This window comes from Xenopus laevis, chromosome 9_10S, assembly GCF_017654675.1.
Source record: "Xenopus laevis strain J_2021 chromosome 9_10S, Xenopus_laevis_v10.1, whole genome shotgun sequence".
NCBI lineage: Eukaryota > Metazoa > Chordata > Amphibia > Anura > Pipidae > Xenopus > Xenopus laevis.
Window position 1 is genome coordinate 59,916,949 of NC_054388.1, and position 27,498 is coordinate 59,944,446.

Genomic DNA, 27,498 nt, shown 5'->3' on the forward strand with positions numbered 1-27,498 from the left:
AACTCCAGAGGAACAATTCTGATTAAGTAATGGGGAAAATGGAGTTCACTAAATAACCAGTTTTGTTATTTATACTTTTCTTTAAAACAGATCATATTAAATGTGTAAAACTGAAAAAAATAGATCTGTACTTACATTGCTTAACTGAAGAGCATTATTTTTGGCAAGAACCAGTGGTAAGGAGTCAACAATGGAGGTAAATTTGAGAGTATCAGGTTTCTGGCGATATTTATTTTCACTAAGGATTTCTGAAGCCCTCTTTGATTTTTCAACTTCAAGTGAACCAACAGGAACCCAGCCAATGCCTTTCAGCCACTCCAGATCAGATTTGTACACAACCTGAACATCGAAAAAAGCCAATTTGCGTAAGAATGCAAAAAAACATTTTCCCCTTTAAATATGTCAGTAAAAAATGTATAATAATTTCATAAAATACTAATTTGTTAAAAACATATAATACATATTGATACAAAGGTAGCATCTTTAGATATAAGTTCCCAATGCAGCTTGGAGGATACAATAAAACTTCACACTTACTGAAAGAAAGATTCAGGCTGAAATATTTAATATCACAAAACTCAAACCATAACCTACATCACTTTGCAAATCATAAGCCTTCCTTGCTTGAATGACATCATTCTGGTCTGGCAGACATGTCCACTGGTGGAGGTAGTGACGATAGTCAATATCACTGACCAGTTTCTGACAATTTTTGGCTAACAATACAGACAGCATTTCCACTGGACTGTTGTACTTGGTCTTTTGTTTTTCAAAGTCCTTCTTGTATTCACGGTCACTCTGGATCTTTGCCACATGCATGGCCCACACAGACTTGGGATCATCTGCCAGACTTCTGAACCCAACATGATGTCCTTGCTGCTTGCGATATCCAGTTTTGTATTTGAACTGTATGAATATAGAATGATTTGAAAATGTAAATTAGAATGCTGATTAACACACCAATAGTCAAAATTGCTAAATATGGCTCTGTCCAATATTCTGTTCCTTTGATAATGATGTCATTATTTAATCCTACTCCCACCTTCCAAAAGAAATGGATACATGAATAGGCCATGTTCTTGGTTTTATATTGAACATCATATCTCTCTTAAACTTTTCACTTCTGTTCTACATCTATTTTTAGCAAATTCCAATCATGTTAATAAGGGAAAATCTGCTTTGTGGGTGGTAAGATTCTTTCACTCCTTGGCATACTCACATCACTGATGATATCTCGTGAAGCCTTGGCAGCTTTAATTGCAATAGCATCACTGCGCAGGTCATATCCTTTCTTCTTGCTTTCTTCCAGGGCAAGTTTGTAGAGTTTCTACATGAAAACAGCACAGCATAAAAATGTAACCACATTTTTCATGGAAAATATACCATACCCAGTCAAGTTTCTAATGTCAGTACTTACCTCGCTATAGTTGATGCGGTTTTCTTTTGCCAGAAGAATCTCTGGAGTGTCTGGCATTACATGAATCTGAGTTTTATCTTGGTTCCAAGCACCAGTGTATAAACGCTACAAGAAAACCATAATAAAACATAGTACTTAAATAAAGTTTTAATCACAACATTAGTCCCCCCTTTCCCAAAAGAAATGCTAGATAGATATATATATATAAATATGGATGTATTAATCCTCTTAGTTAAAGATGTTATGAATGCCCTATGTGCCCTTTCAACATTTAACATTTAACTCAGACTTCAAATCAAGTAGAAATTTTAGAATTGGTGGTAGTCTAGTATATCCTTTAATTGCCATCAATTATACCACAAAAGTACAAAGGTCTTATGATATTATGTATCAATTGCTTCATTAACTCTATGTAGCTTTCATACAATGTTTCAGTTTTTACCTTGTTCATGAGCTCAGCATTTGCTTTGGCAAGAGTCATCTCCAAGGAATCTGTCACACTGGTAAACTTTATGGTGTCAGGTTTTTGACGATATTTATTGTCACTTAAAATCTCACCAGCCCTTTTGTTCTTCTCCACCTCTAGTGAGCCAATGGGGACCCATCCAATACCTCTCATCCATGACAGGTCAGCTTTGTATTGATTCTGTCATCAATTAGAAGCAAGAAGAATTTAAAACTCCTACGCAATGGTAATCAGCACGAATTAAGCCATAGATCTTTGACAATGGCAAATATTACATATATTTAAAACTCCCCTTACATTGGTAACATTATGGTAATACTCACATCACTTTGGATATCATATGTTTTACGGGCATGGATGACATCATTCTGGTCTGGTAGACAAGTCCACTTGTGTAGGGGATGCTTGTAATCAATATCACTGACCAAGGTCTGGCATTTCTTTGCCAAAAGGATACCCAACATGTCTACAGGCATGTTAAACTTTGTCCTCCATTTCTCAAAGTCCTTCTTGTACTCTTTTTCACTCTGAATCTTACCCACGTGCATGGCCCACACAGATTTCGGATCATCTTGCATATTTCGGAAGCCCACGTGGTGTCCCAACTGTTTGCGGTATCCAGTTTTATATTTGAACTGAAATTAAATGGGTGGTAAAAATTGATTTGGAAGCTACAGTATATACTTTAAATATGCATATTGCAAATATTTAAAACTGGTGCTAACTTGAGGTAAAGTAATTTTTGCAATAGTTTTAGAACAATGTTCTCTGAATATTTTTACTAGATGGTACTGACTCAGATTCTGCCCAAATATGTTGTTATATGTTATAATATCTGGCATCCTCACTAATATGATGCACTAACAAAGGGATTCTCTGCTGGAACTTACATCACTGGCAATATCTCTAGATGCTTTAGCAGCTTTGATAGGAATAGCATCCACTCTCAGATCATAGCCTTTTTTCTTTGCTTCTTCCACGGACTGTTTATAAAGACTCTAAAAATAAAAAAACACATCAGTTCCTGCATACTTATACTTAAAGTTGAATAACTATAAATTAATGAAGATCTATAAATAAAACCACCTCAAAAAAAATATGAAACCTACCTCACTGAAATTAATTTTGTTCTGTCTTGCCAGGGTAATTTCTGGAGTATCAGGCATGATATGAATCTTTATTTTGTCTTTTTCCCATGCTCCTGTATACAGTCGCTAGAAGGGTGCATAAAAAAAGATTATATTGATTGGTTATATAAAACTTATTTTCCCAACATATGCTGTTTTATTAATTATTGAATGCCATGTGATCTCCATACAGGTTTATGTGGCTCAGGTCAAAGATATCAGGCTTAGGTTAAGGTTTCATGAAAGGCTAACATTTTCAAAGCTTATTGTGTATTTTACCATGTGATGTTAATTAAACAAGCTTTACCTTGTTCATGATGTCTGCATTATTCTTAGCCAGTACCACATCCATTGAATCTGTTACACTGGTAAATTTGATGGTGTCTGGACGCTGACGATATTTATTATCACTTATGATTTCTCCAGCTTTCTTGGCCTTTTCAACATCAAGGGAACCAATGGGAACCCAGCCAATGCCCTTCATCCACTGAAGATCAGCTTTGTATTGATTCTGCAGATATAGGAAATGACAGTTGATACACAATTCAAATTGTGTTCACTAACTGTTCTGTATTATTTCTTCAGAGGAATAACATATCTTACTATTAAATTATTGTAAATATATACTTACATCACTCTGCAAATCATAGGCTTTTCTGGCATGGATAACATCATTCTGATCTGGCAGACAAGTCCACTGGTGCAATGGACGCTTGTAATCAATGTCACTGACTAAGGTCTGGCATTTCTTTGCCAGAAGGAAACCCAGCACATCTACTGGCATGTTAAACTTTGTCTTTGAGTTCTCAAAGTCTTTTTTGTACTCTCTGTCACTCTGGATCTTAGCCACATGCATAGACCACACAAGTTTAGGGTCATCTCGTATATTGCGGCATCCAACATGGTGTCCGAGCTGCTTTCTGTAAGCTGTTTTGTACTTGAACTATGGGGAAAACATTTGTGTTTTAAATCAGGAAAATAGCTTTGACTAACAAGAATAAAATTGTAGACAATAAAATCCATTGTCATATTGTACATTTAATAGAATTTAGAGTTGTATAAAAGGATCACAGAAGTTCAACTGTGAATATAACATAATCTAAAATAAAGCAAACCACTCAGTATAAAGACATACTAAATATGAAATGATTTATAGGAGCCTCTGCCAATCAGAACTAATATAGGGATCTATTTACAATATAATAAAAAAAATGTAAATAATAAATTGTAAAAATACTTGAAAACTACTAGGAAAACTACTTAATTGTATCTAACCATGTTCAACCCAATTAGTCGGAAGTGTGTGACTACGTTTGATGACTCCTGATGTGATGGAGAAACCCATGTTTCCATGGTAAGATCTTCGAGAAAAATAAAAAACTTACATCGCTGGCAATGTCTCTGGAGGCTCGAGCTGCTTTGATAGAGATGGCATCAGGGCGCAAATCATAACCTTTCTGCTTAGCAAGTTCCATAGCTTCCCTGTATTTTTTCTAAAAAGAAGAAATGCTACTTAGTCATGCTGAATGTATTTACCAAGATAGACAAGAAGTTAGTATTTACATGAGATACAGAGAGAGATTTATACACATTTTATTCACACTTACTTCACTAAAGTTGATCTTGTTTTGTTTTGCCAATTCAACTTCTGGTGTATCTGGCATTATATGGATTTGGAGCTTATCTTTGTTCCAGGCCTGAGTATAAAGGTTCTAAAAGATGGGGAAAATACAACAATGTAAAATATTCATAAAGTAGTAGCAATGTATACAAAATATTTTAGAACACAATTTAAACGAAATTTAAACATTAATAAAATCCCTTTTCAGCAAAAAAAATCCATTGAAATACATACACTACAGTCTATCATTAATAAAACAGATTTTAAGACATGATTGATAAGATTTGCGTGACTTACAGTATACACTTACCCTTGAGCAATAGAGGTTTTTACTGTTCATTGTGTATGCACTAGTGTGTAAGTAAGCAGTTATTCTATGTAAAATGTTATGCTAATATGGACCTTACAATTGTTAAATAACTATTTTATTTACTCTTTTTCTTTATTAAATGGACATACTGTACCTTATTCATAATATCAGCATTTGCTTTTGCCAAAGTCATCTCCATAGAGTCTGTTATACTAGTAAATTTAAATTTGTCTGGATGCTGGCGGTACTTATTCTCACTTAGAATCAAAGTTGCCCTCTTGTTTTTCTCATTGTCCAAGGAGCCAGTAGGTGACCATCCAATGCCTCTAAGCCACTGAAGGTCAGCCTTGTATGCAACCTAAAAGATAGAAAGCAATGGTGAGATAAATGTTTTCACAGCTATAAACCAATAAAGTATAACCATGAAAAGTGCTTTATATAGGCTCCAGCTAATTATCACAGCCTTGAATTCATAAAATGTGTACTGATCCCAATAAAGCAACTCTAAGGGCGTTATTTATTAAAGTCCAATTTTTTCTGGTCAGACTGTTAAAGGGGAAAACCACAATTTTTTTATAGAAAAAAAATCTCGAATTTTCCAAGTTTTATTAAAATCCGATGGTGTTGAAAGTCTGAATAAAAAAAGTACAAGAACACAGACCTGCCATGTTCATGTAGATGGCATATGTCCTGTTGATATCCTGATCTGCTCTGGGTTTCGTTCAATAATCCAAAAATGTTTTTTGGATTAAAATTGGAAAAAGTCTCAGGTTGTGGGCGTCAAATCCAAAAAAGTTGCAGTTTTCAGCGAAAATATGAAAAATGTATTGATAATGGGGAGGGGGGAAGTCCACGCAGATTTGGTCACAGTAGTTTTCAGAAAATAGTGAGAACTTTTCAGATTTTGATTAGTGTTAAACTAATCTACATTTTACTGGTTGGTCTAGTATAGTAGCAGGAAACATACTTACATCACTCTGAATATCATATGTTTTCCTGGCCTGAACTATATCGTTTTGATCTGGCAGACAGGTCCACTTGTGCAAAATGTTTTTGTAGTCAATGTCACTGACTAGGGTCTGGCATTTCTTAGCCAGAAGGATGCCCAGCATGTCAACAGGCATATTAAACTTTGTCCTCCATTTCTCAAAGTCTTTCTTGTATTCTCTGTCGCTCTGGATCTTGGCAATATGCATGGCCCACACAGACTTAGGATCATCCTGGAGGCTGCGGAAACCAATGTGATGGCCTTGCTGCTTGCGGTAGGCAGCTTTGTATTTAAACTATCAAAAGGTAAAAGTATAGGAAGGTAAAAAACACAGCAATAATGTAAATATGTTTGCAAGCTGCAGCATTTTCCCTTAGAATTGCAGACTATTTGCACAAGCTAAAAACTGGTGCAAAATCCAGGCGCAAATTTAAGCATATCAAAAACCAATATGGGAGCTATCAGTATATGTATAGCATATATTTTAGTTTTTTTTATATATTCTGTATTTGTATGTATATAGTGCTACTTGTGCATGTAACACTGTACAGTATAACAATATGTTAATAGAACAGCCAAGGCCAATACAATAAAAAAAATACAGTTCCATACAAGCTAAGTCTTAAAGCAGCCGCAGTGTGGAGGTCCCTATCCCCAGAGAGCTTACAGTCTTAATATTGTAAATGTCAATTTTTTATATATATATATATATATATATATATTATTTTATATATTACATTTTCTAGTCATGAAAGTTCTTACCTCACTGACAATGTCTCTTGATGCCTTTGCAGCCTTAATCGATATGGCATCGGGTCTCAGATCATAGCCTTTCTTCTTTATCTCTTCATACCCAGACTTGTAGTGTTTCTGTTAAAAGATGTCACATATTGATAACAATTGAGAGTAATCATGTTAAATTTCAATCATGAATATTTATGTGTAACTTTCTTTTAGTATGTGTGACTAGAATTCATCTTATCATCTCATTATCAGCTACTACTTTACCCCAAATGGTAATGGCCTGGATTTTTAATACCTAATGGGGAAAATATCTAACTGTAAATGTTATAAACACCCTTCACTGCATCTAAACTTCATTGTATTAGTTAGAATGTTTTTGTACAACATATAGTCCTTATTCATTTAGTGATCGTTTCATAGTCTGAATTTTATTCCAATGGTTTTATGCTGTACAAATCTCCTATTAACATCATAGAAAAATTATGTATAGCACCTAAACTTTCAAGGACAGAAATCCAGTTAGCTGTACATGTGTTTGGGATCACTTATGGAGGACACATACCCCCATATAAAATAAAATGTAAAAAAAAAGTTTGCCCAGGAGCAGTAATCCATAGCAAACAATAAGATGGCTTGCTTTAAACAAGTGACCAGTAAATGATACCTACAACTGCTATAAGCTACTGCTCATGAGCAAACATAATGCCTTTTATTACATAATCCCCTTAGAATTCAAAATACAAAGAAAAATCACGAAAAAGAAAAATAGAACATTGAAATCCCAAAATAATATTTCTTCGTTAAAACCCACCACTGACCCACTCTATCTTTACTCTTATACACATGGCTTTTACTTTGTACTGCTTTTATATGTATCTTTATCAGAGAACTTTGTGAGTTCTTACGTCACTGGTGTTGATTAAGTTCTCTTTAGCCTGCAGAATTTCAGGGGTATCTGGCATAACATGAATTTGTAGCTTGTCTTTTTCCCAGGCTTCTGTATATAGTTTCTGAAAAAGGAAAATATATTCAAGGTTAGCAGCAATCATCCTCTGCAGAAACGTGTTCAGAATCTATTGTTGAGATCTATTTTGTATGCCTTTGAATGAAATATTGCAAGCAAACAGTACATTTTCAAATGACTAGGTAACATATACTAGAGTAATGCCTTAAGGCCACCTATATATAATACAGAACGACTCAAAAGTATCTTACCCGATTCATTATTTGAGCATTATTTTTTGCCAGAACTAACTCCATGGAATCAGGTAGGCTGGTAAATTTGAGAGTATCTGGATGCTGACGGTATTTCGTCTCACTGACAATCTCCATTGCCTTTTTGTTCTTCTCTGCCTCTTGGGAGCCATAAGGAATCCAACCAACACCTTTCATAAACTCATTATAATCTGCCTTGTAGCTATTCTATAGTAGAGAGCGCAGAGAAAATTTCAAAAAGAAGTAGAAAAATACTTATGAGAATTTAAATCATAACTTTATATTCATGCAAGATCATACAGTATATCTAGAATTAGGGGGGAAAGTACATTAATGCATAGTACAATATTGGTGGCCAGTTTGGTAATTATAAAAATGGCTGACCATTAATAAACACTGACAATCTAACTGGATCAATTAAAAATCAGTTGATCAATTAGTATATGAGAAGTAAAAGGCTGTCTTTGCAATACCAAGATATAAACTTTACATAGGATCTATTGTTCAGCCAAAGAAGCAATTTAGCAAATACTGTATGTTTAACCTGACAGTCCATTTATGGGCACTTTTATGAGGTTCTATCCTCTCAACTTACATCACTCTGTATTTCATACACCTTCTGAGCTTGAGTAAAGGCAATCTGATCAGGTAGGCAAGTCCAGCTGTGCAGAGGTCTTTTGTAATCAACATCACTGACCAAAGTCTGGCATTTCTTAGCTAGCAGGAAGCCCAGCATGTCAACGGGCATGTTAAACTTTGTCTTCCATTTCTCAAAGTCTTTCTTATATTCTCTGTCACTTTGGATCTTTGCCACATGCATGGCCCATACAGACTTTGGATCATCCTGAAGACTGCGGAATCCAACATGATGCCCTTGTTGCTTGCGATAAGCTGTTTTGTATTTAAACTAAGGGAGGAAAAGTAAGTTAACGTTATGCAGACATATAGGTCAGTTCACAGACTTTAATTTAATCAGTGGGAACAGAGACCTACAACAGGGCACATACCCAGGTTGAGAAGATCTGAGCATATAAAGTCATTTTAGCACCACTGTATCTCTCATTTCACAATGACACGATGATGCTAAATTGATAAGGGAAACTCATTGATAATATGATGACAATCACACAAATGCCATGTTGTACTGATATGCCTACATATCAATGTAGATGATCACTTTTAAGGTAATATAAACCTCAGCATATTCTTGATAACTGACTTCATCATAACCATTATGGAACATTATGAGCATGCCTGCCTACATGAATAAAGTCTACAACAGGCAGTTCCTGCTAAGCATACATACATCGCTGGCAATATCTCTAGATGCTTTGGCAGCTTTAATTGAAATGGCATCTGGTCGAAGGTCATAGCCCTTCTTAATGGTCTCTTCCCATCCAAGTCTGTATTGTTTCTAGAGAAAAAAATTAAATATTATTCAGTTTCAATCGTGGAATAAGTCATTTGTGTTATTGTGATGTATGATATTTAATACACAGTAGTTATTATATTAATAAACCCAGTCTACTATATAGGATAATATACAGCTTTTAGTGTATTTGTAAATATAAAGAATATAATTTTACTGCTTTGTTTTTCTATTTTGTACAAAATTATGTTTTTTTGACATGTCAGTGAGCACAAGATACCTGACTGAAAGTGGTCATATTTTGCTTTGCCTGAAGAATTTCTGGTGTGTCTGGCATGACATGGATCTTTATTTTCTCTTTCTCCCAGTCATCAATGTATTTGCGCTGACAAAAATAAAAGGATATAGTTTATTAAACAGGTATTAAGGAATGCTTTGTTAAACCCTTTCTTTGCTACGCCCATTAATATGATATGTCTAATTCTAATTTTACAGGATTTGGACAAATCCTTAGCATTTAACTGAAATTGAAACCTAACCCTTAGTTAACCTAACCCCCTAGTGTTTATCTGACATATACAGAAAAAGACCCATTAAGAAGTTCGGCCTTTGTTTAAAAAACCCCTTAGCTCATAGCAATTTTAGAGATATATACAAAAAATATTGTTACATCCACCATTCTGCCATAGCACTTAGAATATGAAAGATGGTAAATAATTTTCATCCTGAATTCACCCTAATTGACCTCACACTGGAGTATCAAGGAGCAAATAGGAATTGCCCCAAACCCTAATCAGTGTCGGACTGGCCCACAGGGATACCAGGAATACTCCCGGTGGGCCCAGGTGTCAGGGGGCCCTCATGCTGCTAAAGATTTGGCCTATTTCATGGTCATTCCCTATTTCTTTGAGAACAAAGAGGCTAAATATATGGAATAATATATTATAGTATGTAAAGAATAGAGACTAGAAAAAGGTATTTTGGTGGGCCCCGGGTCTAAGGTTTTTGGGTGGGCCCCTGGTGTCCCAGTCTGACACTGACTATAATGGTTCTTTGGATTTGGTTCAGCATATGGTCAGCATATTATGTTTTCTATATAAATAACAATTTTTATTTCTGTTTCTTATATATATATATATATATATATATATATATATAAACTGCATGAGTCTGATTTGAAATTATAGCAAGTCTGACCTCAGTTTATAGCTATACAATGAGTAATATGCATTTAGTAATTTTGGTGGGCCCCTGGTCTAAGGTTTTTGGGTGGGCCCCTGGTGTCCCAGTCTGACACTGACCCTAATGGTTCTTTGGATTTGGTTCAGCATATGGTCAGCATATTACGTTTTCTATATAAATAACAATTTTTATTTCCGTTTCTTATATATATATATATATATAAATGCAAAAAAGATCCGCACTCACAGGTCTTATGAAAATTTTAGAACATTTATTACACGAGTCTAACGTTTCAGCCTCCTCAGAGGCCTTTTACTTTGAAAAAGGCCTCGGAGGAGGCCGAAACATTAGACTCGTGTAATAAATGTTCTAAAATTTTCATAAGACCTGTGAGTGCGGATCTTTTTTGCATTTACAGATTGGAATTGTTGATACTGCACCCAGGCGTTTGAAACCATGTATCGAGAGTGCCGGCTTCATGGAGGACTGTATATATATATATATATATATATATATATATATATATATATATATTTTTTTTTTTTTATATATATATATATATATATAAACTGCATGAGTCTGATTTGAAATTAAAGCAAGTCTGACCTCAGTTTATAGCTATACAATGAGTAATATGCATTTAGTAATTTTGGTAGAAACTAAGTTTGTTTTGTTCATACATCAAAACAATGAATCTTAAAGTTGTTAGCATGTTTTCCTTTATATCAGTTATTCCATTCCAGTACTATATGTATTGGCCAGTTTATAACATGATGGTCTGTGAGTACATTTTTTTACAACTTTACAACTTAAACTTTAGTTTACAAAAGCAGCAAACAACTTTATCTCATTATTTCTTTACCTTGTTCATAATTTCAGCATTTTGCTTGGCAAGTTCCATATCCATAGCATCAGTATGTCTGGTGAATGGGAATTTGCTTGGATGTTGGCGATACTTAGAATCACTCATAATTTCCATTGCTTTTTTAGATTTCTCAACATCTAAAGAACCAATTGGAGTCCAGCCCATTCCCTTGTACCAGGCATTGTAGTCTGATTTGTATTCATTCTGCAGAAAACACAGGCAAAGTAAAATGTGTAAATACATTACATTAATTAACAGAAATAGATACTGAATTGTTAATAAATGTTAAGTATTCTAGTTTTCATGTTTGTATTTGATGTTATGTTACAATCTTAGAGATGCATTCCAAAATAATCATAAAAAAATTTGGCTCTTGTTAAGTATAGGCTGGGTAGATGCTCTCATGACCTGAAACAATGAAATATCTCCTTAAGTATACTGAAGTATTCTAAAGGAGATGGCAAGAAACATGGCAAGAAATTCACTTACATCACTCTGAATTTGGTTCATATTCTTTGCAAGCTGTACATGCATTGCATCTGGAAGAAGAATATATTTGTGTATCAGATGCTTATAGTTTAGATTTGTTGCAACAGCCTGGGCCTCCTTTGCTGCCATGACACTGAACATGGTGACTGGTGTATGGTACTTGGTCTTGGTCTTCTCATAGTCTTTCTTATATTCACGGTCAGATTGCATCTTAGCAACATTCATGTAATGGACAAGTTTAGGATCATCTTGCAGGCTACGGAATCCAACCATTTTACCTTTTCCCATTTCATAGTTCTTCTTATATTTATACTGAAAGAAACAAATAGAAATGTCAAATTGGTTAATTAACCTAACACAAAAATAAATATTATAATATTATATATATATATATATATATATATATATATATATATATATATATATATATATATATATATATATATATATACAGTATATATATATATATATATATATATATACATTAATAAAGCAATCAATCAAAACTTACATCACTTGCAATATCTCTGGAAACTTTAGCAGCCTTGATGGAAATCGCATCAGCCCTGAGATCATATCCTTTCTTTTTTGACTTCTCCAGAGCTTCCTTGTATTTTTTCTGCATGTTTAAAATGAAAAATATTTAAATGAGTGGGCTTAATTATTTGAAGTGGAATGTTGGGACTATAGGGAATCTGTTCTAGTACAAGGGATTTATAATAGTGTAAATATTGCTTTGGTATTACTAGTTTAAAAAAAATGTTTCCATTCCAAAGCCTCCACGAAGGTTGCCTACAAATATTTTAGTAAAATTAACTAAAAGGGATTTGAAATAAATGTATTCTTGTTTTTTCCCACAAGAATTATTACCTCACTGATGTTGATGGCATTGACTTTAGCTTGTAGAAACTCTGGTGCATCTGGCATAACATGGATGGCAGTCTTATCTTTATCCCAAGCTTGTGTATACAAGCTCTAGAAAAGAAGTAAACAAGGCAAACACAAAATCAATATTTATTTTATTTCTTTACAAATCATACTGTATTTAAATTAGTTTTTTTGTACTGGTCTGAACATATATTATAGGCAATTTATATACTAATCATCCCATTCATTGGATATAAAATACTGAGGCAACTTTGGGCAACTATTGAAAACGCATCACCGTGTGTGCATTAGCGCAGGCGACTTTTCATTGTAGCCTATGGGGAAAAACGCTGAGGCAGTTCAGGGAGATAGTTGCTCAAAAGACAAGGAGATTAGTAGCCAGGCGACAAAATCTCCCTGAATCTCCTCGTGTGTCCTTACCCTTAGAGTAAGGACAGAAGCAGATTAGCAAAGATAAATATTTAAAGGTTCAGTAATAAAAAAGTAACTCAGGTTAAGCTTCATTTTGTATTTTCTTTTCTTTTTTCTCTTTTAATGAGCATAAACATAGACTCAGTAGCCTCATGTATTAGATATTAGATTAGATGTAATATTAGCTCTCATATCCATTCCCAACTAAATTGCACAACGAATGTGTCATGAAAAGTAACATACATTATGGTATTAATGTGTACAACCTTCATTTTGTCCATCATTGATAAGGAAACTCTTTTAGAGGAGATGTTAAAAATAAGCACAGATACGTGAATGAATTTTTACTACTGCCAATGGGAATGTAATTTGTCATAAAAAATAAACTCTTTCTTCAACTTTAGCAGTAGTGGCTAATAATCACATTAATAGTTGGAATAATATTGAATGAGAGGAAAATACCTTATTCAATGTGAGAGCATTATTCTTTGCCAAAACCATCTCCATTGAGTCAGGGATGCTAGTAAATTTAAGGGTGTCTGGATGTTGACGATATTTCTTCTCATTGAGGATCTCCATTGCTTTTTTGTTCTTCTCAGCCTCTTGTGATAGGAATGGAATCCACCCCACACCTTTCAAGCATTCATTGTACTCAGACTTGTAAATATTCTGATAATGGCAAGAACATAGAATTATGCATAAGCAAGTGTCAGTTGTCCATGCTTTACACATACACTTTTTTGCCAAAGCACTATTGGTTACTTATATTAATACTCATTGTAGATATGATAAAATGAGGTAAATAATTACAATATTTAGTAGAAAGGCAACAGCTGCAGAAAGCATTAGAAAAATATATTTTAAACTCTCTAGTCATTTGTATTTAGCTTTACTGTATGTTGCTTTACAGAGAGATAACTTATTAAAAATAATCTATATGATTTTTAAAGATAATAACTTAATTAAACTTTGAAGCTCACTAATGTATAATAAATGCTATTTTTTAACAATTTCATGTGGTGACACCATATTTTAAAACAACCTACCAATACTTTGCATACAATCTAGGACCACAGACAGTAAATAACAGATCATCTTGACAACATGCTACATAAGTATAAGTTCTCTGAAGGTAAACTGTTTTTTTGTCCATAATGACTTACATCGCTCTGGATATGCATCATTTTCCTGGTGAGTTCCAGGGGCATAGCGTCAGGCAGAAGATTATAGTGATGAATCAGCCGTTTGTAGTTTGTGTTTGTAGCAACATTTTGGGCCAGTTTTGCAGCAGTCACACTGAGCATGTCAACAGGGGTATGGAATTTTGTTTTTAATAGTTCATAGTTCTTTTTATATTCACGGTCAGATTGCATCTTTGCTACTTTCATAAAGTGCACCAGTTTAGGATCATCCTGAAGACTTCTAAACCCAATATGCTTTCCTCTTGTTTGTTCATATGCTTTCTTGTATTTGTACTAAAAAAAAAACCAATAATAATAATTAATATTTTACATATAATTTCCTATAAGGGGAATTCCTGAAATGAATATATATTTATATATAATATATAAAATAAATATATAAAATATATTGACACATGAAACTGAAACAGAGTTCAAAGCACAATAGAGTATGAAAAAGTATAATCCCACTCACTATATACAGTACACTATTACATATATAATAATGTAAGTGTAAAAAGAATATAACTAGATATTATTATAATATAATAATAATAAATAATATAATATGTAAGTGTGTAAACTTACATCACTGGCAATGTCTCTTGAAGCTTTGGCTGCCTTTATGGAGATGGAATCTGGTTTCAAATCATAACCCTTCTTCTTATGCTCTTCCCAAGCCAACTTGTAGAGTTTCTGAAAGTAACACATAAAACAAGTTATACTGAGTAGATACATTGGCTGCAGCTAAAACAAGAAGCAATATCATCCCACACAATATATCATTTTACTTACATCACTTGTATTTTGTTGGTTGACTCTAGACTGAAGGATTTCGGGGGTGTCTGACATCATATGAGTTTTGGTTTTATCTTTTTCCCAAGCGTCCGTGTAAAGTCTCTGTATAAACAACAAGGACAGTCAAGGTTACACCAATAACTACACAACTTTCCATTTAGTCAGAAGGGGTTTACATTTTAAAAGGATTTACACTTTATACAGTATATTTGAATTTATAACAATCATGTCAAAGATCCAACAAGATATTATTAAAATTTGTATTACTTTAGCTTGGAGCACAAAAGTTATACCTTGTTCATTGTCTGGGCATTCGTTTTAGCAAGTACTTGATCCATTGCATCTATTGGGATGGAGAACTTCCATTGGTCTGGATTCTGGCGATATTTACTATCACTGATTATGTCTTTAGCCTTCTTGGCCTTCTCAACATCCAATGAACCGATTGGAACCCAGCCAACTCCTCTCAACCAATTATTGAAGTCAGATTTGTAGAGGTTCTACAGAGAATAGAAGAGGGCAAACAGATTTTCTGTCAATAGTATGTAAGGCTAATGCTACTGCAGGATTACAGTGTGAAGTAAACTAACCTGAATCTTAAAATTATAATGACTCATTATAGAAGCATTCTAAACTTATTTACTTACATCACTCTGGATATGCATCATGTTCCTGGACAGCTCAAGGTTCATGGCATCTGGCAGCAGTGTGTATGCATGGAGGGGCTGCTTGTAATTGGTATTTGTAGATACTTCCTGTGCTTTCTTTGCAGCCATGACACTGAACATATCAAGAGGTGTGTGGTATTTTGTCTTGCTCTTCTCATAATCTTTCTTATACTCTCTATCTGACTGGATTTTGGCAACATGCATGTAATGGACCAGCTTTGGATCATCTTGTAGGCTGCGGAATCCCACATGTTTTCCTTTGGCTTTCTGGTATGCCTCTTTATATTTGAACTAAAGAAAGTGCATGAAAAGAAATATATGCAAAATATCGTATGAAAAGGCAATTTAGCCAGCACTCACCAAGTGTTTCAATTTCTTGTTAATAATCTGGTGCACGTCATTCCGTGTCCACTGCAACCGACTTCAAATATCCAAACAAAATGTAGCAGACAGCATCATCAAGGAATTCAATTAAAAAGCATTTATTTGATACTTTTTGGCTTCATAACTGTCCAGATTATGAAGCCAAAAAGTAACAAAGGCTTTTTAATTGAATTCCTTGATGGTGCTGTCATTTAGTTTGCATGCAAAATATGGTACTCCAACATCAATAAGTAACTCACCAGGTTAAGGAAGAGGCCCAGATGCACCAACCTGAGCCTCCAGCAAATGGAGCGGTTCAAAACCAAAAATTTGTAGAGCAGGCACTCAAATGAAGGCAATCTTCCACCAGGCAATAAATATAAGTAAAATTATTTATTATATCACACATTTAGCCTTACGTGTTTGATGTTACAAACACTTAGTCATAGGCCTATGACTAAGGGGCCGATTCATGAAGCTCGAGTGAAGGATTCGAAGTAAAAAAACTTCGAATTTCGAAGTGTTTTTTGGGCTACTTCGACCATCGAATGGGCTACTTCGACCTTCGACTACGACTACGAATCGAAGGATTCGAACTAAAAATCGTTCGACTATTCGACCATTCGATAGTCGAATTACTGCCTCTTTAAAAAAAACTTCGACCCCCTACTTCGGCAGCTAAAAGCTACCGAAGTCAATGTTAGCCTATGGGGAAGGTCCCCATAGGCTTGCCTAAGTTTTTTTGATCGAAGGATATTCCTTCGATCGTTGGATTAAAATCCTTCGAATCGTTCGATTCGTAGGATTTAATCGTTCGATTGAAGGAATAATCCTTCGATCGTTCGATCGCAGCATTTGCGCTAAATCCTTCGACTTCGATATTCGAAGTCGAAGGATTTTAGTTCCTAGTCGAATATCGAGGGTTAATTAACCCTCGATATTCGACCCTTAATACATCTGCCCCTAAGTGTTTGTAACACAAAACTCGTAAGGCTCTATATGTGACATAATAAATAATTTTACTTATAGCTATTGTCTGGTGGAAGATTGCCTTCATTTGAGTGCCTGCTCTACAAATTTTTAGGGTTTGAGCATGAAAAGAATGTCATTTTGATTTTTGAAAAAAAAAGAAAAAAAAGGGAAAATGTGTTCTGTATGATATGTGGGAAAAATCTCAAATGTTTAATGGCACAGTTGAATATCTCCTGTCAACTTAGTCAAGTACTGTAGATGCTCATATTATTAAAAACAGAGTCACTGTTCTGTGACTATATATATATATATATATATATATATATATATATATATATATATATATATATATATATATATAGTCACAGAACAGTATATATATATATATATTTATATTTTATTTAAAAAATAGTGGTGAGCACAACTTTCCCTTGTTTGTTATAGTTATACAGGAGCAGTGACCAGCTCCATGTTGTAGCTCCCACCCCTCCCAGCTATAGTCAGGTGATCCCACTGGTGTCTAATAAAAGGGCAGCCAAGTATGGGGGTTTACTTTGAAAGCAGCAAGTAAGTTGCAGGTAAAACCTAGTCCCTTTGTAAAATGTATAATGAAGCAATAGAATTCTTAATGAATCAGATAAAATTGAGCATAGGACTGGCCAGATATGGGATGACTTTGACGTAGTTGGCCAGCTTAAATATATTGCAATATATGGACAAACAATCCCTGTTTTGTTTAAAGGGTAAGGCATTTTTTAGTAGCAGTATGCACAAAATGTCGCTGTCTTAAATATATTGATAATGGGTTGAGTGCAGAGGACTCTTGTATTTGACTATATTTATTTATATACATAAATATAATGTACCCCCTACTGTAAATTATAAGGGTATTAGAAGTCACTGAGGGGTACTTTGACCATATAAAGGCACAAGGCTGCAGGATGAGTTATACAGGGAAATGTATCACTCATGTATTATAAGGGATAATGTACCGTATACACTCGAGTATAAGCCGACCCGGGTATAAGCCGAGGTACCTAATTTTACCTACGAAAACTGGGAAAACTTATTGACTCTAGTATAAGCCTAGACACAACTACAGCCCTGTCTCCCAGCAGCGCACATTCTGCCAAAGCGACCCCCCCAGCGATCAACCGGACTTCTTTGCAAAGTTGATGGTGACAGAGAATTGCCAAACGGATTACTGTGTGCACTGTCCCACTGTCCCACTACCATGTGCAGAGGGTGCTGTTTGATATTGCCATCACTGTTAATCTTTCGTATAACCAACAGAGGGCACTGTGTGATATTGCAGTCACTGTTTATCTTTCATATAACCAACAGAGGGCGCTGTGATATTGCAGTCACTGTTATTCTTTCATACAACCAACAGATGGCGCTGTGTGATATTGCAGTCACTGTTATTCTTTCATACAACCAACAGATGGCACTGTGTGATATTGCAGTCACTGTTAATCTTTCATATAACCAACAGAGGGTGCTGTGATATTGCAGTCACTGTTATTCTTTCATACAACCAACAGATGGCGCTGTGTGATATTGCAGTCACTGTTATTCTTTCATACAACCAACAGATGGCGCTGTGTGATATTGCAGTCACTGTTATTCTTTCATACAACCAACAGATGGCGCTGTGTGATATTGCAGTCACTGTTATTCTTTCATACAACCAACAGATGGCGCTGTGTGATATTGCAGTCACTGTTATTCTTTCATATAACCAATCAGAGGGCGCACTGTTATTCTTTCATAAAACCAACAGAGGGCATTGTGGGATATTGCAGTCTCTCCCCAAGTGTACTGTTGGTATAGGAATGATTAAAAGTGAGTGCAATCTCAGCTACTCGGGTCGGGTACCGCTGACCCTATTTTCAGCACATTTTGGATGTTGAAAAACTTGGCTTATACACGGGTATATACGGTACCCCCTGCTGTAACTTATAAGAATATTTTAAAAAATTAAGAAGGTTCGTTGCTAGGGATGGGTGAATTTTTGCCTTTTTTTGCCGCGCAAATGATGCCCATGGACTTGTATGGCATTGTGCGTCAAATTCGCCCATCCCTATATCATTGCCATATAGGACACATGGCCAAAGATATACATATCAGGGATTTCCAAGGTTACTACATCAATTAAATTTAGTTTAGAAGTTACCTCTAGCAATTAAGTTTTAGTTTGGAGGCTACCTCCAGTTGTAGGATATCTGATGTTTTTGAACTTTCTATAAATATTTGTTTTGGTTCAGTGTTTGACTGGCCCACTATTATACCAGGAAAACTCCCGGTGGGCCCTCTTGCTTCTAACCATTTGGCATATATCATGGTCATTCCCTATTTCTTTTTAGGAAAAAAGAGGCTTAATAATAGAACAATATAGTATAGTAAGTAGATATAAAAGATTGGAGAATAAAGCGGTTAAGTGAGGAGAGGAGGAATAATAGTTTGGAAAGTGGGCCCATGGTCTAAGGTTTTCTGGTGGGCCCCTGGCATCCCAGTCCGACACTGTGTTGGTTGTTGTAGTGCAGACCCTGATTGGGCCTGTGGTATATGCGAATAAAAGGCATATTTATTATGCTGTGTAAAACAAAATTTTGATTTGATGCTGTTATTTTACTTTGGTTCCAGTGGAAATCACTCTAAGAACAAACGTTTAAAAAATGAATGCTGTTTTTTACACAGAGAAGCCTGGTGATGTGTGGTTTATTATCCCTCTGTTTTTTACATGGCATAATAAATATGTACTTAAATGTATGAATAACACATCCGTGTTTCATATACACTGACAAAAATGTACAAAAAAGCACAGGCTATGATTTATATTGATTACACTGCTTCTGTACAATCTGCAATAACAACCAATTCAAATACAAAATGTGAAATCCATTGCAATTTAATAAAATGTACTGCTATTCCATCAGTTCTGCTACAGTGTATGTGGATGATATAAGGTGGTCTACTGTACTCTAGTAATGATATTTCTGTAAATTATAAAATGATGCAAAGCCCAAGCATCCAGAGAAAACAAAGATTTGTAAAATGTCTTGATTTTAAAAATATGACTGTACTTACGTCACTTGCAATATTTCTTGATGCTTTAGCGGCCTTAACAGAAATAGCATCTGGCTTGAGATCGTAGCCTTTAGCAAGGTGCTTGATCCAGTTGGCTTTGTAGTAAGACTGCAATGTAACAGAGACATACAGTGTTTATACAAGTTGTGTAATGTTAATGTTTCCTGTGCCTTATTACTATAAAAAGACATGAGGTTACAGGCCCGTGTGCACAGGAAATGGAACTCATAGGTGTCAGCTAGTGTTGATCTATAACAGAGATGAGAAAGGTCAAGTAATTCTGTCATGTGCCAACAAATTCAGCATTTCTGATAATGGATGTCCGTCTCTTTTTAGGCAGGTCAATTTGATTAGCAAATCTGAAATAGGGAGGGGCTTTTAATAAAGGGGGTGAGGTTTAGGACAGGCATTTGTCTGGGTTCAATAGTACATGCCCTTGGTGAATCCAGATTCCAGATGTCCAAATTTTGACGGACCACTGGATTTATATTTATTTTTGAAAATGTTAGTTGTGTGCAATGCAGCAACATTGCAACTGCAGTGCAATAATCTAAAACTTATATCATAATTATTAGATGATAACAATTTTATAAACAGGATTTCATACAATAATAATTTTACCCTGATAAATATATATTGCCAATGAAAATGATACACAATTGTTATGGTTAGTTCTTTGTATAAAGTGCCATACTCACTTCACTTATATTGAGAGCGTTGACTTTGGCTTGAATGAAATTAGGATCATCTGGGTTCAGTGAATATTTGTGCTTCATTTTTTCTCCTTCTGCTTTATATAATAACTAAGAAAAATATAACAAGAAATGCTGATTTGTAAAATACAGTGAAACCCAGCACAATTTATAAGATCCTGGCAGTATTGAATTGTAATTGAATTGTAATAGTACTGGTTTCAAAACAAATGTACTCTGATATAATATACGTTTTGGTTAAGATATTTGTCTCCAGCATATAAATGTAAATGTATTTTTTTTTTAAAAAATGAGTGCCAAAAGGCACCTGCCTTTGTCTCTTGAAATTCAAAGAGCTATGTTTACAGGCCCTATTTATTAGGCTGATTGGCACCATAAGGGAAAATATCTTAAACTGGCCATCTGCATGGATTTTCTTGCTTATTAAAATGGCTATACAGGTAAGCAAACTGTTGTCCAGGATGCTTGGTATCAGTTTTTTTCCGGATAAGGGATCCATACCATAAGTCTACTTAAAAATGAATGTAATATTAAAAAAATCAAATAGGATTGTTTTGCCTCCAATAAGGATTAATTATATCTTAGTTGGCATCAAGTACAAGGTGCTGTTTTATATTTATTTGAAAATTTTAATTATTTAATTATAATGGCGTCTATGGAAGATGGCCTTCCTGTAATTCGGAGCTTTCTGTATAACGGGTTTCCGGATAACTAATCCCATACGTGTACTGATATTCGAGAAGTGATTGATAAGACCAATCTAAAATATAGTGCAGATATAAAATACTCACATCACTCCTCTGTTTGCTGTTGTTCTGGGCTAGAGCAAGTTCCATTGAATCAGAAACACTTGTAAATTTGATGGTGTCTGGGCGCTGACGGTATTTATTTTCACTTAAAGCGTCTCCAGCCTTTTTCACTTTTTCCACTTCCAAAGACCCCAGAGGAATCCATCCTATCCCCTTAAACCAACTGTTATAATCTTGTTTGTATAAATTCTGAGAGGGTAAAAAAACAAAAATGGTTATAAAGCACCAGCATGTTCCACAGTTCTGTACAATAGAATGATTGTTGACAGACCAACAACACACAATTCAACAATCATACACCAGATATAAAGTGAGAGAGTCCTGTCTATCAAATCTTTCTATTTTGGGTCATTTGTTTTAGGCTTTTGTAGCTTAAGTCCCCCTTTGACACTTGGGGGCATATTTATCAAGGGTCGAATTTCGAATTGAAAAAACTTCGAAATTCGAATTCAAAAAGACCAATCGAATTCGAATTGTTCGAATCGAATTAATAGCGCAATCGATCGAATTCAAATCAAAGTTTTTCCCAAAAAAAAAACTTTGATTTTTTAAAGTCCACCAATTGACTCCAAATGGGTTCTAGGAGGTCCCCCATAGGCTAAAACAGCAATTCAGCAGGTTTTAGATGGCGAATGGTCGAAGTTGAATTTTTAAAGAGACAGTACAAGATAAATTTCGATATTCAAATTCTTTTTGAATTTTTTTCAAATTCAAATCGAATTTGAACTATTCCCTAGTCGAAGTACACAAAAAATAGCTCGAAAATTCGTTTATTTTTCATTAGGAAATTTACCTCGACCTTTGATAAATTTGCCTCTTAGTCAGGATCCCCTTTAGCTCAACAATAGTGATGGGCGAATTCGTGGCGAATTTGCGCGATTTACCGCCAGCGAATAAATTCGCAAAATGCCCGCGAAAATTCACGGCAAAAACGTTTCGCGAATTTTTCGCCGTTTCGCGAAATTCGCAAATTTTTTGGCGAAGGGAAACAACTTCAGCCCTTCAGTCTGACCCTAGTCACTGCCTCAACATTTGGAAATCATTGATCTAGGAACATTGCACTACAACGGAATACACTCGGTAAGGCTTGTGATGATGTTGCATAAATGTGTTGTGCCATGCCTGACATATTTAGCATATCTGAGCATATCTGGAGGCAGGTATGAATACTAAAGATATATTAGGAGTACCGCAGAAAAAAGGTGTTATGAGCTGATAAAGCAAAATGGACTTTTTTGAAATGTGGACCTTAAATGTTTGACAGCAGGTACAGAGAAGCAGAGTCCTAGTGAAGCAATGGATATGGGGCTGTTCTAGAGAAGTGCTAATGGCATAAGTGAGAGAATGGCATGAGGGAGAGGAGAACATGGATGATTTTGTATCTAATGGGAATCAGTTAATAAACAGTAGACATTATTAAGATGAAATCTTGGTGGAAATATTCATACTGTAATGTATAATAAATACATTAAAAATAAACCCCTGACAAAAACAACACCCAAGACTATATTACCCAAGATATTTACTTACATCACTCTGGATTTCCATTCCTTTTCTAGACAGTTCAACGCTCATAGCATCAGGTAAGTATGTATAGTGATGAAGAGGTTGTTTGTAGTTGATGTTGGTGGCCACCTCCTGGGACTTTTTGGCAGATGTAATGCTAACCATGTCCAGAGGAGTGTGATATTTGGTCTTGGTCTTTTCATAGTCCTTCTTATATTCTCTGTCTGATTGCTTCTTTGCCACATCCATAAAATGGACAAGCTTTGGATCATCCTGAAGACTTCTAAAGCCAACATGCTTTCCTCTAGCTTTTTCATAGGCTTGTTTGTATTTGTACTGCAATATCATTGTTCAAAGGGAGAAAATATTAAGATGGTGAATTGAGGATGTGGTGTCTACTGTTGATCTCTGCATAACGGTTTTACATACATGTTTTATCATGGCAATATATCTTCTTCCTCACTTCCCACCCCACTTAATCATTACAAAATAAATAAAATCTCATGAAGCTAATTTTCTTTCCCATAAATTTTATACAGGACATTGAGTAAAGCTTATGAAAAATAATGGGAACTTACATCACTAGCAATGTTTCTTGAAGACTTAGCAGCAACGATAGAAATGGCATCACCCAGGACATGATGACCTTTGGCTATAGTCTTCAACCAGTCCTGTTTATAATATTTCTGCAAGAAAAGCACATAAATTAAAACTCAAATTGAGTTTGGATAATTCAAAATTCGAATTTTCACTTCGACCCTCAATAAATCTGCCCCTTAATGTATACTTAAGCAGCAGATAGTTTACATCACATTAAGTGGCATATTAAAGAGATCACCTGATCAGAAATACTACAACTCGATCTGTAACAGGAAGAAGTGTGGAAGTAAAAAAAGAACTTTGTTAGTAGGATCCCAGAGTCAGCCCTTATTTAGCATTACCCAATGGAACATACTACTAGAAAAGTATATTATTGTAAAATGGTTTATTTACATGAAGCAGAGTCTTACATACATGTGCTGTTTTATGCAATATATTTCGTATAGATTCCTGTATTGTTCAGGGGTGTAGTTTTCCTTTAATTTAAGTTGTGTTGATATTTGGTCAATACCATCCAAGTGTTTGAGCCCATAAAACTTTCACCTATTTGAGCCCATAAAACTTCCTATAACATAAACTGCCTTAATGCAAATACTTAACTAGAGTTTGAATAACTACAGTATTTAATGAAAACATTTTCACACTAAAGTCAGAGATGAAATGCAAGAGCAGTAATCCAGGCTATTCCACATAGTCAATTGGCAACCATTTATTAAGCAGTGTAGCTAGGGGTTATCATAGGATTAGTGGGCAATGACTGAAGGTAAACTTTTTTTTTTTGTAATACAATTATTAAACAGCATTATCCATGTTTATGAGATTTTTCCTCATGCAATGTTTTTGGTTTTGGGCAAGCCTTTTTTTTATTATTATTATGTCTGCTCCATGTTTCATGTTTCTAGACAACATCTTCAAAACCATTCTTTTGTCAACCTTTATTCTATACACAGATTTTGGAAACAGAATTCACAGAAATTGTCAGTGCAGTACTTGACTACAAGTGCCTTAAGCAATTAGTTCTTAGTTATTCTATACAAATGACACTTTGCAACACAGATGTCCCATAGAGGACAGCAAAAAGGTTAATTGCAAAACCTTATTTTAAATTCCCTTAAACAGGCAAAATGTGATTATTAATGGATATACAACTATTATACATGCAGAGAGGTTTGATTATACAGTAATAACTCATTAAGGATTAACATCTGATAAAACCGTAACAATAAATTGTTGAGCAGATGCCAAATTGACTTACATCACTAATGTTGGCTGCATTGCATCGAGCTTGAATAAACTGAGGAACATCTGGAGGTAAACGGTACTTATGAATAATCTTTTCATTTGATGATTTATACAGCCTCTGTGAAGGGGATAAGAAATAAACATGATTAAAAGAACAAGTCCAGTTTTACTCCTATTTTGCTTTATTTTAAATGGCTGTAAAAATTCTAAATGCACAATCACTGCATACCTATATAAATGAAAATGAAACTGATTTAAAACTTTTTTGGTTTGTCACTATAACTATAAATGGAATCAAGAATGCATTATGTTTGTACTTTGTACCTTTTTTCTTGTAAATGAAAAATCACAGTAAGTTTTTTGGTAAACTATAAGAACTAATTGTGTTTGGTGCATACATTTTCAATTAATGGAATATTCATCTACTGTATATATTATACTGATATTTGAGTTTGAATCGGAGAGAAAATATGGGGGAAAAGTTTCACTCAATGTGAATATAAAAATCAGCTCATATTTTGATTTGAAAATGGTGGAGGGGGAAAAATCTGATTTTGGGTCATCAAAAATAACACATTACTTCCTACCCAGAATAACAGCTATTTGGGTAAATACAATTACAAGTCAGTCATCAAAACAGCTAACATAGAAGGATATTTTTACTAATGCAGAAAGGGAAAACTGGAAAATTTCAGCTTCCCAATTATAATAACTTTTATTTTTGATTGGTCATTAAAGTTATTTTTGTTTACTACTTTTTCTTACATCACTAAGTTGAAGAGCGTTGGTTTTAGCCTGGACCATAACTGGGGAATCAACAACACTTGTAAATTTAATTGTATCAGGGCGCTGACGATATTTCTTTTCATCCATAGCTGCTGTTGCCTTTTTGGCTTTCTCAACATCCAGAGACCCAAGTGGGATCCAACCAATTCCTTTCATCCAGTTCATGTCTGCTTTGTAGAGATTCTATGAAAACATAACACAGTTGTGAAAAAAAGGTAATCACACAAAACCATGTTGAATTTGATTTACTGAGGCTTGTCTCACTCACATCGCTTTGAATCTCCATCATCTTCTTTGATAGTTCAACACTCATTGCATCTGGGAGGTAGGTATAGTGATGGAGTAACTGCTTATAATGAATACCACTGGCAATGTCTTGTGCCTTCTTGGCAGCAACAACATTGACCATATCTAATGGAGTGTTATATTTGGTCTTTGCTATCTCATAGTCCTTCCTATACTCCCTTCCAGATTGCATTTTAGCAACATGCATAAAATGGACCAGCTTAGGATCATCTTGTAAACTACGGAAACCAACAAGTTTGCCTTTCTGCTTCTCATAAGCTTTTTTATACTGCACCTGTAATAAACAAAAGAGGATGTTTAGAAAATAATATGTCCTTAATAAATAATATAATATATTTAATAAAATATATTGTCTTATCAACTAATAGCAACTCGTTTTATGTAGACACAGTCTGTATCTATGTTTAAATTATTATTATTATTATTATTATTATTATTATTATTATTATTATTATTATTATTATTAATAATAATAATATTATTATTATTGATAATAATAATAATAATAATAATAATAATAATAATAATAATAATAATAATAATAATAATATCAATAATAATAATATGGCTTTGTACTATTTGTACTGATATGACATGACTACATATTGGAGGCCATTTCATAACAAATAAACTGCCTAATACAGTTGCAACAACACAGCAATTAATTTCAATTTGATTGCCAATCAAAAAATCAAAGCAAATGATGGTTAACTTATCTATTTTGAGATATACAAACAAATAAATATGACAGATATGACAGTTATAGATATAACCAGTTGGCCCACAGGTCAGATGGATAGGTACCATATAATGGGCCATATGGCATCCACTCTAATGATGGAAACAGCAGGAAGTAAGAAGGTTCTGTAGAAAACATCTATGGTTTCTTCTCACTTTCTGCTGATTACATATCTGGGTGGTTAGCACCAACGAGCAGGACAGCAGAACAGCAGAACACCTGTTGAATTGACCTCAATATTAAACATTATGTGTTTTTCTAAATATTTAATTAAAAGTGTTTAAATATCCGCTTCATCATATTGGTAATAGCAATGATAACATTATGTAATCGTTGTAAAAAAAAAAAAATAATATATATATATATATATATATATATATATATATATATATATATATATATATACTGTATATATATCCTTTGGTAAACCATGGCTATGCGCAAACCTAAGCCATGGCTGTGGTCAATTGAGGGATTTACCGGCACTTCATTGGGTTACGTCTACTGCTACAGGGGCGACAGAGGGAGAACACAATCCAGCTGCTGTACTCTCGTCCTCAGGGTAAGAATTGTTTTTATGGATAGTATACACGGGCTGTATATTCACCTTTTGATCACTGCTCAGAACTTAGT

At 34.5% G+C, this 27,498-nt stretch overlaps 1 protein-coding gene across 19 annotated transcripts in view; it reads right to left on the reverse strand.

Moving 5' to 3' along the window:
• neb.S (nebulin S homeolog) overlaps positions 1-27,498 on the reverse strand; it is a 121,752-nt gene that overhangs the window by 70,427 nt on the left and 23,827 nt on the right. For all 19 annotated transcript variants that reach the window (XM_041577934.1, XM_041577951.1, XM_041577940.1 and 16 more), the window contains 38 exons: positions 26,089-26,400; positions 25,800-26,003; positions 25,048-25,152; positions 23,771-23,878; positions 23,217-23,528; positions 21,669-21,875; positions 20,863-20,967; positions 20,165-20,272; positions 15,719-16,030; positions 15,365-15,571; positions 15,069-15,173; positions 14,862-14,969; positions 14,256-14,567; positions 13,555-13,761; positions 12,664-12,768; positions 12,305-12,412; positions 11,794-12,105; positions 11,302-11,508; positions 9,538-9,642; positions 9,195-9,302; positions 8,484-8,795; positions 7,889-8,095; positions 7,579-7,683; positions 6,692-6,799; positions 5,913-6,224; positions 5,096-5,299; positions 4,618-4,722; positions 4,396-4,503; positions 3,642-3,953; positions 3,318-3,521; positions 2,993-3,097; positions 2,774-2,881; positions 2,207-2,518; positions 1,860-2,063; positions 1,418-1,522; positions 1,220-1,327; positions 595-906; positions 136-339 (listed from right to left, as the gene is read on the reverse strand). In XM_041577934.1, coding sequence (XP_041433868.1) covers positions 136-339; positions 595-906; positions 1,220-1,327; positions 1,418-1,522; positions 1,860-2,063; positions 2,207-2,518; positions 2,774-2,881; positions 2,993-3,097; positions 3,318-3,521; positions 3,642-3,953; positions 4,396-4,503; positions 4,618-4,722; positions 5,096-5,299; positions 5,913-6,224; positions 6,692-6,799; positions 7,579-7,683; positions 7,889-8,095; positions 8,484-8,795; positions 9,195-9,302; positions 9,538-9,642; positions 11,302-11,508; positions 11,794-12,105; positions 12,305-12,412; positions 12,664-12,768; positions 13,555-13,761; positions 14,256-14,567; positions 14,862-14,969; positions 15,069-15,173; positions 15,365-15,571; positions 15,719-16,030; positions 20,165-20,272; positions 20,863-20,967; positions 21,669-21,875; positions 23,217-23,528; positions 23,771-23,878; positions 25,048-25,152; positions 25,800-26,003; positions 26,089-26,400 — 7,092 coding nt within the window. The remainder of the gene's footprint in view (positions 1-135; positions 340-594; positions 907-1,219; positions 1,328-1,417; positions 1,523-1,859; positions 2,064-2,206; positions 2,519-2,773; positions 2,882-2,992; positions 3,098-3,317; positions 3,522-3,641; positions 3,954-4,395; positions 4,504-4,617; positions 4,723-5,095; positions 5,300-5,912; positions 6,225-6,691; positions 6,800-7,578; positions 7,684-7,888; positions 8,096-8,483; positions 8,796-9,194; positions 9,303-9,537; positions 9,643-11,301; positions 11,509-11,793; positions 12,106-12,304; positions 12,413-12,663; positions 12,769-13,554; positions 13,762-14,255; positions 14,568-14,861; positions 14,970-15,068; positions 15,174-15,364; positions 15,572-15,718; positions 16,031-20,164; positions 20,273-20,862; positions 20,968-21,668; positions 21,876-23,216; positions 23,529-23,770; positions 23,879-25,047; positions 25,153-25,799; positions 26,004-26,088; positions 26,401-27,498) is intronic.